General features: G+C 37.1%; 1 protein-coding gene and 1 long non-coding RNA gene across 7 annotated transcripts in view; one reads left to right on the plus strand and one right to left on the minus strand.

The window, feature by feature from the left end:
- Positions 1 to 1,560: 1,560 nt before the first annotated feature.
- On the minus strand, positions 1,561 to 12,681 carry LOC107195311. The gene is made up of 2 exons (XR_001516422.2): positions 12,576 to 12,681; positions 1,561 to 1,918 (listed from the first exon to the last, which is right to left on the minus strand). It is a non-coding gene; the product is annotated as an uncharacterized LOC107195311 (long non-coding RNA).
- A 3-nt stretch (positions 12,682 to 12,684) lies between these two features.
- NUBPL (nucleotide binding protein like) overlaps positions 12,685 to 13,601 on the plus strand; it is a 180,050-nt gene continuing 179,133 nt past the window's right edge. Inside the window, exons 1-3 of one of the 6 annotated variants that reach the window (XM_025043382.1) lie at positions 12,685 to 12,840; positions 13,213 to 13,281; positions 13,424 to 13,571. In XM_025043382.1, the coding sequence (XP_024899150.1) occupies positions 12,733 to 12,840; positions 13,213 to 13,281; positions 13,424 to 13,571 (325 nt within the window). In that variant the 5' untranslated portion in view covers positions 12,685 to 12,732. Of the gene's footprint in view, positions 12,841 to 13,212; positions 13,282 to 13,381; positions 13,572 to 13,601 lie in introns of those variants that run through there. The other 5 variants (XM_025043385.1, XM_025043383.1, XM_006906868.3 and 2 more) reach the window with 5 other exon arrangements.

Below are 13,601 nucleotides of genomic sequence, written 5' to 3' on the forward strand. Positions count from 1 at the left end.
GAATATCATATACATTAGAATGTGATTTCAAAGCAGTTCAAGAGGCCATTAAATATGTTTACGGGTCTCTGAAATGAATTACTTTTAACTAAAGCTAATGAAGCCCGAATTTACATGAGAAGCTTGGAGGTGGAAATGTCTACTGAATTAAGTAGTCAAGCAGAAATCTAGATTTCTTCCCTCAAAGGTGGTGCTTTACCCTGATAGCTGGTCCAAATAGAATATTGTTTTCTCAACAATATCCTTATAAAGGCAATGAGAGACCGGTATTTCCATTTTGCTTTCAATAATTTGCCCTAAAACAAATAAACTAACATCTCTGACTCCTCATTTCCTGATCTAGAAATGAGATTAATAATAACTTGCCTGCCTACCTCATGGCAGTTGTGAAACTTCAACAAGACAATGTGTATCGAAATGCTTTGAAAATCTTTCAGATATAAGATTCAGTATATAATAAGAATTGTATAGATTATGGTTCAATACAGATTCAATGAAGTTTTTTTAGGGATAAATTCTACAGAGTTGTCTGAAACATTGACTTGGATTGTCTCCAGATTCTAATAGGCATTATTATGTTCCTGAGGTGTAGGTAACTCTATGGTATATGTGTAGTATAATTAATTGAATTTTTCATATATACTGAATAATATTTCATCAATTGGGCTGATTTACAATTACAGCAGTTAGCTGTTGTTTAGAGCAGGGGTTCCCAACCCCCAGGCTGCGGACTGGTACCCATCCTGGCCTGTTAGGACTGGGCTGCACAGCAGGAGGTAAGTGGTGGTTGAGCCAGAGAAGCTTCATCTGTATTTCTAGCCACTCCCCAGAGCTAGCATCACCGTCTCAGTCCCATCTCAGATCATCAGCCATTAGATTCTCATAGGAGCAAGGGTCCTATGATGCCAAAAAGGTTAGGACCACTGATTTAGAGTGTCATTGGAAAGTTCTTGTTTGTATTACTTATTTATACATTAAGTACAAAAGATTGCTTTCTTCATACTTCTATCCAGATTAATTACATTCTTGAAGAATGATGACGAACTGCTAATGCAGACAGAGAATGGAACTGCAAATCTAGTTTCTTACACAACTGAAGAGAAGACTATTTGATCATTGAGAAAAGAGCAGAATAGTATAACTGTAAACTATCTAATTTTTTTTCCACTAAGAAGTGAGTTCAATTGTTATGAAGAAAAACAGACTTTGGTTTGTAAAACAGAGTTTTCAATTCACTGCCTCCATGTCTTTATTCTCTCTGGTACCTAATATTATATATTATTTTATAGGGTTTGATAATTAATGTTATAAAAATTAATGAATTATTAGTATTCAGATAACATAAATAATGCTTGACAAAGGTTCAGATCACACAAAGGATTTAACTTCTTACAAAATATACATATTTTTTCATATGGCAAAACGATTGTTAATATATGTCAATTATTTCAGTTGAAAAAAAGAATTGCCTACAAGAAACTATACCTTGACTATATCTTCATTAAAACTGGTTACTGAATATTTGTTATCTGTAATATAGACAATCAATTACCACAAACATGGCTGCTTAAAACAACATGTTTATTATCTCACTGTTTCTGTGGGTCAGGAATCTGTGCACAACTTAATTGAGTCTTTGGCTTCATGGTCTCTCACAAGGCTACAATCAAGGGGTCAGCCATGGTTGGAGTATCATTTGAAAGCTCAACTGGAAAAGATCCCCTTCCAGGCTCATGTGGTTGTTAGCAGAATTCAGTTCCTTGCAGGCTGTTGGAGTGAGGGCCTCAGTTCTTTGCTTGCTACATGGCCTTTTACATAGGCAGTTCACAGCATGACAGTTCACTTCGTCGAATAAAACTCCATCAGGTAATTAAAAGAGCTCTCTGTATTCCTAACCAAGTCAAAACACCAGCTTTTCCTAGAAAGCCAAAAGTTACAATTTTATGTAATGTAATCACAGAATTGACATCCTATCACCTTTGTTGTATTCAATTGCTTAGAGGCAAGTTACAGATCCTGCTCACACTCAAGGGGAAGGGATTACATAGGGTGTGAATACCAAGAGACAAGGGTCATTTTGGGCCATCTTAGAGTCTGTTAGAAAAGAACTGATTAATTTGACATGACATAAGCTACAAAGAAATGCCCATTTAGATGCTCATTAAGAAACTGTATTCAATTAGCTGAATAATCCAGAAGGAATTGGTGGGAATAGCTTAATAGAATTTCCTGTTAGCTATATAGTATCACAAACTAATAAATATAAATTACTAAGCACATTATTTTCTTCTTCCACTGTTCTGTTCTTTCTCCAGTGTTTTCAGCTATGAAATACTGACACACACACACACGTAAATACACATGCATACAAACATATATGTGTATATATATATACATACACACACACACACATATATATATATATACACGCATATACATTTTGTCAGCAAATGGTGTTGATTTGGTTTAGTGGTAACTGATACTTATTAAAAATGTCATTCTCAATGTACGTTGCCAGCATATTCCCCCACAAAAATAGCTTTGGTTAAATAAAACAGTATTTCTTGCACATGATTAGAAATTCATAAAAGAGGGGGGTGGTTCCATAGAGTAATGGTTAGCACATCTGCTTTACACACAGAAAGTCCTAGGTTCGAGCCCCAGTGGAGCCATGGTCCATACCCCAGGTGTGCCAGGGCCCGGGTGCATGCCAGGAGCGCATGGGAGGAGACAGCAACATCCATAGGACAGGGGTGGAAGTGTGTGTGTGGGGGATGGAAATAAAAAAAAAATAATTCATAAAAGAGGTTTAGTGTGGCATTAATTGTAATAGGTCATTGACTTTGAGTAATTGACAAAACTCCATCAGGTAATTAAAAGAGCTCTTTGTATTCCTAACCAAGTCAAAACACCAGCTATTAAATTACTTAGGACAATTAAGCCCCAAATGAACATTTTCTGTGCAAAAACATTTTTTATCTGTTTTGAAGACTAGAAAAGACTGGAAAAGCTTAAAATGGGAGAGATCAGTAATTATCACTTTAATAGTGTTTGGATTGTTGAATAATGATTAGTGAATGACCTCTAAAAAAATTGAGGGTAAGTTCATTACCCTGAATCGTGGGTGGTCAGGAAAATCCTATTTTATTTTTATTTTTAAGCTGCAGAAGAAGATGACATGGAAAATGGACCCTAATACTGCCTGTGAGGTTGGTTGGTATGAAATAGAGCACTGCAAGCAGCTTAAGAGCTGTGCGGAAGGCTGAACTCAAAGACAAACTTCATACTTTTAAGTCTGCCAGTTTATCCTACAGCAAATTGATTTTATAATCCTTAATGTTGGTATTTCTCCTCTATTGCTCTAAATCAGAATATAGATGCATTTTGAGAGATTACAGTGATTTGGTAGTTCTTCACTTTTATAAATGAATTGAATAAACTTTGTATGTGAAATATTTATGCCACATCATGTATACTATCTATATGTATGGTTAATACATCCTAAATAAAAAAAGTTTAATTTTTTATTTGGTACCAGAACACTTAACAAGCAAAGATATTATATAAGCCACATGATTATAGAGGACATCCTCACATTTTGGTAGCAGCATAAAACAGACAAAAATCTACATTATCTTCTTTTCTCTGAAGAAAATTGAACTTGACAGTAGCTGAAGTGAAGGTTTGATATCTCAATAGGGCTCCGCATTGTCATTGCCCTTGGTATGTTCTCCAAAGCACATGGGAAAATTCTCTTCTGAATACAGAATGAAGTAGGTTTTAGCAAAGTCTGATAGAAACTTATGTCTTCTAACCTCTAGCATAGAAGTGAAGAGTAGGAAGAACTTGGCTGAAAGGGTACTTGAAGAAAATGAAATAAAAAGGCAAAATCATGAAAATATTAAATCCTGGTGTATAGTAAGTATTTGCCTTGGGTGACAAATACTTTTTCTAAATGCTGATTGTGTGTCTTCTGTTTCAGGACAGGATCTTCTTTGAAGCTTTAAACATTACATAGAAACTGTATTCAGCTACAGTGTGAGCACTGTGACCTTTGTCCAAGGATTCAGTTCAATTTTATAAATCAGAAATTCAAATGTCAAATCACCCATGATTTATCCAGCTTTGGGTATTGGCATTTAGAAACCCATCCTGTCTCATTCTAGAGGTGAGTTTTTAGTCATTTGGAGGTATGTTCTCAGAAGCCTATTTTGTCTAAGAATATACATTTGCTTTAATTTTAAAAACAAGAAATGAAGCTTTGACAGGACTAGTTTATGAGAGCTTAGGTACAGAAAGTCCATCAAAGTCTTTGATATGGGAAAATCCACAAAATTCCTAGACTAGGTTTCCTACAGAGACTGGCTCATTGGGAAGCTATTCACTAGGCAGAATTACTCTATATTTTAATGTGAAAATTTGTATTAGATGTAGTTAAGAGACAGTTTCATGCTTAGACATGAGCAGAAATGCTTTGAAACAAATCACACCATGGGGCAAAGTAGGGTCAATTAAGAGGGTTGTCATTTAGACAAGTTCATAAATGGGGTGAAGTTTTCATTTTAGTGATCCCTTTGGACAGGATGAGTGGTTTAGCTGGGGACAATAACCTTAAACTGAAGGCACTGGCACAAGTTTCTGAGCTTTATTTAGTATATTCTACAGTTACAGGAAACTGTCCATAACACTCTATTTTCCTTAATGAGTTGAGCAAAGGAGCCAAGCATGTTCTCAGCTGACACTGAGACTTAAGGACAGAAAACGAGGCAGGCCCCTACTGTGTGTGGGAATCTGAACTTTTAGCAAGTGCTTGAAACATCATTTTGTTTTCATTTTTGTTTTTGTTTTTGAAGGGGCGAGTAATCAAATACTTCCTTTCTAGAAAATACAAGATATTACTATATACATAGTTAGAAGATATTCAAAAGAATCCTCTTTGTTTTGATAAGTATTTATTTATAAATTTCTCAGGTGGTAGAAACTTAATCTTGTTAAATACAGATTCCACCAGGATTACACCTATGTAGTATCCAGATGTCCACATGACTTTAATCCTCAGTCTTTATCTATCCATACCAGCAACCATTAGGATGTCATGTACTTAAACATGCAGATTGTTGCCAAATATTCCCCTATTCTTGACATAAAGTTCTCTTATGGATCGGCTTGCACTTAGCTGCTCATGTGGCTTCTTGCAGGGGACAAATTCTGAGGCTGTCTCAGACTGTCTCTGCATAAACACAACACTCAGCCATTTTTATTCTGTGGTGTTCTCTCTACATTGAGTTCTATTTGGGAACTGGGGCATTGATTCTCTGATTTGGGTTCCATTGTTCACCCTTCACCCTGGGGCTCAATTTTGAGTGAATGGGGAAGAGATAGTCATAGTGTATGGGGTTCCTTCTTAGGTGTTGTAACAGGCATAGATTATTTTAACTTCAAAATAAAGAAATCCTAACCAAGATATCTGGAGACGCAAGCCAGGACTGGCATAGAAGCTTAACTTTATAATCAAGTATTTATCTTCCTGTCGTACTTCTACTACATTACCCTTAGCTGTTGGTTTTTGTCATTGTGTTTGTCACCATTGTGCTTGTCATGTTCACGAGATGACCGCTTCATCTCCAGGTGTCATATCCATGGTCAAGATGGGAAAAAGGAGTTCCACTCTATCAGAAAAGCAAATGCTTTCTCAGAAGCCCACCAGAAAATCTTCCCTGTACCACATTGTGCAGAACTAAGTCATACATGCCCAGAACTATGTACAGAATTAGCAAGTAAGATTAGGAAAGTGAGTATATGAATTTCTAGCCTCTATCCATTTCCAATAACTTCTCCACTGCTTTACTCTCCTCTAAAGGTTAGATATATGTAAATGCTTTATTTCTTAGCTTCTCTTGCTTGTAAGTATAGGCATGTGACCTGGTTCTAGTCAATCTGGTATGTGTGTGGTTTCCCTTCCCAAATAAAAAAGGCAAAGACTCATTAGGGAATGTTTTCATCTTTGTCATTCCTCTTTCTGTGTGGAACATAATCTTGATGCCTGAAGGTACAGCCACCATCTTGTGACTGAGGGGACAAAGATGACACCAAGATGAGGGAACAATAACAATGAATTTGGCATATAACAACATAGTGGATTCACTTAATCAGACCTGTAGAGTCTACCTGTGAACTTTTCATATTAGACTAATATAGGCCTACTTGTTTAAGACAATGGTAAAGTTTTCTGCTATTTGCAGCCTAATGTAATCCTAACTTATATAGGTAAGAAATCATGTATTTATATCATCATGTAGTTCTTCCAAGTCTATTGTCTTTGCCAGAGCTGTTGCCTTTCTTTTAAAAGGTCCCAAATTTCAAAATTCAAAAGCAAGGAAACAATCTCTTTTCTTTAACATTCTGTTGTGTCTTAAAATGATACCACAATATTTTGTCCAAATGAAGAAGGGCTATATGAGGTACAAGGAATTATTGGGAAATCTTTGATAAATATTACAAAATATATCTCATCACAGTTATAAGTACACAGAAACCCACCCAAATTAAGCCAAGGTAGAAAGAGAATCTGTTGGGTGGATGTAAGTATATCTTTTGGAACTAAGGATAGGAAGTATAGCTGAACTTCACTATGGAGTAGAGCCAGGAACTGGAGAGCTATTATGAACTAGGGCAATTGTTCTCCCTTCCCTCTCTGGGCATATGATCGTGTACAGTCTGCTTTATTCTTTTTTCTTTGCATTGAGTTTTTCTGCTTCTGTGTCCACTAAGCAGAACACAGTTTCTTGAGCCTTATCAGTTCAAATGCAAACTAAGATTAAGAAATATCTCTTACTTTTAAATTCTGTGGAGAAAGAATCTATTTGGTCCAATTTTGATTGTGTCAATCTTTAATCCAATTAGTGACCATGGGAGTGGGGTTAAATGACACATCAATGACTTTTTTACCTCTGTTTTTTAACTTTTCAATACAATTGAATATTATTTTATATTAGCTTCAAGTGTATAGCATAGTGGTCAGACATTTATATACTTTATGGCGTGATGACATCAATTCTTAGGAGCTAAGGAAGAATACTCTTTTGAGAAGGAGCCATGGGTCTGTGTGTGTGTTGCAGGGGTGGGGCAGTGGTTGTCGGAGAAGAAACAATGGACATCTCTACTACTTTCCTGATATCTTAATCTGCTGAAAGGTAAAGCAAATTAATGATTCATTCATTATACAAACATTGGTTTCACTTGTTCTTCTCCTTATGTTATCTCTTCAGAGAATGTCAATACCATTCTCCTAGCTGCCCATATCATGAACCTCTCCACAACCATGACTAATCATAATAGCCAATAGTTAATGAATATATATACTATGTGATAAGCATTTTGCATGCATTATTTTAAATTCAACCTCACAGCAATGCTACAAGTAGGTATTATTTACTTCATAGATAAGCAAAGTGAAATTTAGAGATGTTGAGTCGAGCTTTCAACAGGTCTCTTGGATTATTGCAATAACCTCCTGTCTCTGCTTCTGATCTTGTCTCTTGCATCCATTTTTTTAAAAAACTGGGTAATCATAGTGGTATTTCTAAAACACAAATCTGATCATATTACTTTCCTGCTTAAAATCCTTCCATGGGGATTGGATCAAACATGGCAGAGTGAGAGATGTCCCCAGATCTCTTCCCTTGAAACAACAATAAGCTGAACATCTAAAACTCAACAAACCCCCCCCGAACTGCACACCAGCACTTCCGAGCATGGGATCTGCACATAAGAGCTACTACAGGTCAGAACCCCAGGTGTCGGTTGGTGGACTGAGAGAAACAAAGAAGCTGCCTCTCACAACTGGAGCTCCCTGTAGGAGGAGAAGGAGGGGAGAAGGTGCAGTGAGTTCCCTGAACAGCCCTGCCTGGGAGCGTTGTGAGCTCCATGTGGCCGGCAGCAGTGCTCTGTCATCAGGGCAGAAGGCAGAGAAACGGGGATGGCAGAAAAGTGGGGATGGCAGAGAAACAAGAGTTCATTTTTACCAGCCACAGTTGCAAAACCGAGGCTGAGCTGCAGCCCCATTCCCCAACCCAGAGGGTCCCTTCCCCCATACCCTCTGAGACCCATCACCATGAAGCCCCAGGGGAATCAAACTCTAACAATGACAGGAACTGAGACTGAGGGTAGCGAGCATGATTAAACATTTATAAGGAAAAAAAAAAGACATTATTAAGACTTTATATAAAGCAGAGATCCAAGAGGCTTAGACTCTTACTGGAAACCAAAAGAAAAACACCTTCTTTGCTAGGGACTATTATATAATAAATCTTTCCAGAAAAAAAAAAGCAGAACACATGTCCGTTAATGCCCAGGTGGAGAAACAGTCCATGAAACACCATGAACAACTAAGGTGATAAGGCATCTCAGAAAGAAAGAGAAAAATCTCCAAAAAATAAGCTGACAGACATAGAAATATGCGACTTAAATGACAGAGAATTCAGGATGGTACTTTTGAAAAAACTCGGTGAGATCCAAAATGACTTATATCAACGATTTCAGGAATTGAAAAAACAACTAGATGAGCAGAATGAGTTCTTTAACAAGGAGACTGAAACCCTCAAAAAGAACCAAATAGACCTTCTGGAGATAAAGAACACACTGCAAAAGTTGAAAAATGAAATAGCAAGCTTGGGAAATAGAGTCAACCAAATGCAGGAAAGGATCAGTGATATCAAAGACAGAAATCTAGAAATAAATAAGAAGGAAGAAGAGAGAAACTGAAGAATGAAAAATGATAAAAAAGAAATTCAAGAACTAGCTGATACCATCAGGAGAGGAAACATAAGAATGATGGGTATTATTGAAGGTAAGGAAAAGAAACAGGGATTAGAAAGCATTTTCAGACAAATAGTTGATAAGAATTTCCCAAATCTAAGGAATGAGCTGGAGCTTAGAATTCAAGAAGTCAACAGAACATCCAATTATCTCAACCCAAAAAGGCCTTCACCAAGACGGGAAGTAAAAGCAAAAATAAATGAACGGGGCTATATCAAACTAAAAAGCTTCTTCATGGTAAATAAAACCATCAACAAAACAAAGAGGCAACCAACTGAATGAGAGAAGATATTTGTAAATGACACCTCGAAGAAGGGGCTAATATCCAAAATATATAAAGAACTCATAAAACTCAACAGCAAAACAAAACCAACTCAAATAATGGACAGAGGACCTGAACAGATACTTCTCCCACGAAGACATGCGAATGGCCAACAGACATATGTGAAGATGCTCAACTTTACTAGCTATTAGAGATATGCAACGAGATACCAGCTCATAACAAGATAAGTGACAACAAATGTTGGAGAGGTTGTGGAAGCAAGGAACCCTCATATACTACTAGTAGGAATGTAAATTGATACAGCCACTATAGAAAACAGTATGGAGTTTCCTCAAAATTCTAAGACTTGATCTACCATATGATCCAGCAATCTCTCTTGAGTATTTACCCAAAAGACTTGAAAACCCATATCCGAAAAGATGTTTGCAACCAATGTTCATAGCAGCATTATTCACAGTGGCCAGGACATGGAAGCAATCGAAGTGTCCTATGATAGATGACTGGCTGAAAAAGCTGTAGTATGTGTATGTGTGCACACACACACACACACACACACACACAATGGAATATTACTTAGCCATAAGAAGAGATGAAATACTGCCATTTGCGACAATATGGATGGACCTTGAAATAATCTTACTAAGTGAAATAAGCCATACGAAAAGGAGGTTGAAAGTCACATGATATCACTTATATGTGGGATATAAACCTAAAAGGAACAAATGATCAGGACAAAAAAACAGAGACCCATGGACATGGACAATGGACTAGTGGTTACCAGAGGGGAGGGGGAAAAGTAAAAAAATAAAATGTTAAAAAAACCAAAACCCTTCCATGGTCCCTCAGGAACAAGTCCAAATTCCTTTAATGATGTATAAAGCCTTTCATGACCTGGACAACCTGCATCCTTACCAACCTCCATCCTTATCTCTTTTAATCATGCACCTCACAATCTATCTTCAAGCTACACATATTATTTGCAGTGATTAACAGTTTGTTTCTTACCTCTGCACAACAACCCTGTTGCAGTTCTCTCGGGTGACACCTACGTATTATCCACACTTAGGATTACCCACACTTAGGATTCAGCTTAGATGTTACCATATCCAGAATACTTCCCTGATTGAATTGAGTGCCCTTTCTGTATCACTCAGTGCTTTTTTCCTATACTTATCGTACCATATTGTAATTGTTAACTTGTTTTGTCTCTCTTGCTGTATAGTCCTTGAGTGGAGGGATTATGTCTGGTTCAGTGTTGAAAACTCTAAGATTAGTGTAGTGCTTGGCTTGTAGTAGTTGCTCAATAATCATTTTTAAAAAATGAATGAATTTTCAATAGAAGTCTGAAAGAACTTGCAAAGCTACCTGGAGAGAAACAAATATTTAGCATTTCTTATTTTGTGAGTGGATTATTCTGACAGCTATTCCCTTTATCGCTGTTAGTTTGGTTTACAATTTATAAAAATTGAGCTGATAAATATTTAAAAATTGATAAAATCAACTAAGGAAACACATTACAAAATAACAAAATAAGAAAATGATATAAAACAATAAGTGAAATGTGTTATACCTAGTAAAAGATAAAGAAAGCAATAAGTTGTGAGATTGGGGGAGAAAACACAATGAACTGATGTTTTTTCAGAGCTTACTAGATTGAGTGTATTTTATTGGTAAGATCTCATCTAATCCTCACAATAATTCTTTGAGGTTGATATGTTATGCCTGCATTAGGGATGAAGAAATTAAAGATCAGATTAGAACAAAACAAACTGAATGATTATACAACAAACTCTCTACAGACAAGAAACAAATAAATTAAAATCAACCTTTGAAACCCTTAATTATCCTTTTTTGGGTCATATCAGCTTTCCAGCTTCCTCTCCTAAAACTATTTCCTTCATTCTCTCATTCCTTTTGGATGTAGACATACCTCCTTCCACCAAGATAAATTCCACTTCCTCTGTCACGCTTTGGCTCACTTAAGTTCTTTTTTGAGTGAAATTTGCTTCATCAGACTTTTCTGACTTAGCTAAACCTTTTTGAGCCTAGCAAAGCATCCTAACTTCTCTTTCAGGTAATTGTCAGCAACACAGCAGTAAAGATCAGTATGAAGCAGATTATTATTGCAGATCATGCAGGGAGAAAAAAAAGGTAAAATATTAAACAGTGGTAGTGTTTAAGTGACTATATTCTGCTTAGTGAGAAAACCTGGTTATTTTCAAATTCCACCATTTCCAACTTCCCAGATGGTTCAAGTCTCTAAACTTTCTAAGCCTCAGTTTTCTTGCTAATAAAAACAGGATACTAGTGAATCTACCTACCTACCACCTACCTACCTACTCCAGTACTTTTGTGAGAAACAAATGAGATGAGGTACATAAAAACACTTCACAGCTGGAATGCTAGCGCTCACAGCCATGACTGTGAAGGTTTTCGGCTCTCTGGGGATGGCAGGAAGAGGTTAACCAAGATTTCATTTTCAAGATGGAAAGCCCTTCAGATTCAATTGTGATTTTTACCTTGCACTCCACAGGGCTGTGCTAATCAACCATCTCCCCATACAAGAAGTTCAAGAAACAACCTATGAATGCAACACTTAGAGAATGGTCAAGAAAACCTAGATCTTCATTTAATTCTTGTTACAATGTGGTAAAATGTCTTAAAGTAGAGAATGAAGAAAATGATCAGAACTTTTCAAAGAAATCAGCATTTTCAACAGAAGAAAACTGGAATGTCAAGAAAATTTTAAACACATAGTGAATTAAACTCATAGATCAAAGAAAGACCTGTCTCAGGTACAGTTGTTAATAAAGAAGTAGAGAAGCTGTAGTCAGTGGTTGCTTTTTGAGAACAAGAAACTCACCCTTACTTAGTTTATAGATTACTATGGATTGAATGATAAATTGCTACACTATAACAGAAATTAAGAAGAATTTATAGGTGTTTATATATATATTTTTTGTCCAGAATATCTTTGAGAATGACAACTTAAAGATACTTATACATTTTAAAGGGAAGATACAAATCATTAGGGCTTAGAGAAAGGTATCTTGAGGAATATCAATTTAGGGCACTCTTATTATATAAACTAAGTTCTGAAACAAAAATTTAGTATTTTGGATAAATTTACCAAAGAAAATTTGACATTTAAAGAAATGTGAAAAAAATTAAAATCATGTTTTAAAAAATTTGGGCAGTTCTAGAAGTCGGTTGTAATAACTTTTTTTGTTTATTGTGGTAAAAAAGTTTTATTTTAAATGTCAAAAAATAGTCCAATCTGGTGAATGTCTAAACTTAAACTGGTCAAAAATGCTTGCTTCTGTCCCAAGTTTATGAACTTTGTTTCCATCCATTTACCACATATTTCCATCTGGTATAGCAGGTAATTAAACTCATAAGTTCCCCCACCCCTCAAAAAAAACCCCAACAAAACCACTTTACAAATATTTGGTTAAACACTGTAAAATGTTTGTACCTGGCTACGAACGAGACAGCGACAAGTTGGGTTCCTGGGCTGAAGAAACTCAGAAGCTAGTCGCTAAGGAGAAGAAGCCGAGCGTTGCCAGGTGACGTCATTACTCCGCGCCAACCGCGACAGTTTCCGGGCTGGGCTGAAGGCTGCGTTCTGCACCATGGGGTCTTGGCAGCGTTTGCTGCTGTTGGGTGGGATGTCGCTTCGGGGTGGTGGCGGGGCCTGTGCTGCACTTCGGGGAAGCGGAGTGTTGGTTTTTCGGCGCCAGGTCCGTGGTGCTGCAGGGCAGGGGGGAGGAGGGCGGGACAGAGATGCTAGAACGGCAGGGACGCAGGTGCCCTGGCATTGCCCTTTGCCAAACACGCGCTAAAGTACCTCGTGGCTCCCCCGCTCCCCCACACCCCATTTGGCGATTCAGTGAGACCCCAGTTGACTGGACGTCCCCACTTTCCAGGCTGGACCCCGTAGGACCAGGCCGAGGCATGGAGGGACATGAAACAGATGGTTAGAACATGCATGTGTGACTTGCACGTTACTTTCTTAGTGTTGCTTTATTTAGAAAATAAGTTAAAGAGAAGGAAAGCACATGGAGGATTTAACTCGGTAAAGAAGCAGCTTATTTACTTTCCATTTTTAACAGAGTATTCTGGCACATAAATTTCTGCTTGAACAATGCGTCTCTAGGACTGTGATCAATAGCAAGCAGCAGGTAAATAGCACTAAAGGCCTAACTAGTGGAGGTGAGCAGACTTAGACTGCAAAAGAAAGCCCAGTTATTCACAAACTCCGAATTGTTTTTACTTTTACAGCATGATAATGGAGATGTCTTATTTTAAAACTTTTTTTTTAAGTTATCTGGCGCTGAGAATGAGACCCTAAAACAAAGAAGAACACAAATCATGTCACGAGGACTTCCAAAGCAGAAACCAATAGAAGGTGTTAAACAAGTTATAGTTGTTGCTTCTGGAAAGGGTGGAGTTGGAAAGTCTACTACAGCAGGTATTACAGGATATTAATTCTGTCTTATTA

The sequence above is a fragment of the Pteropus alecto genome, unplaced genomic scaffold (genome assembly GCF_000325575.1).
Source record: "Pteropus alecto unplaced genomic scaffold, ASM32557v1 scaffold171, whole genome shotgun sequence".
Lineage (NCBI taxonomy): Eukaryota > Metazoa > Chordata > Mammalia > Chiroptera > Pteropodidae > Pteropus > Pteropus alecto.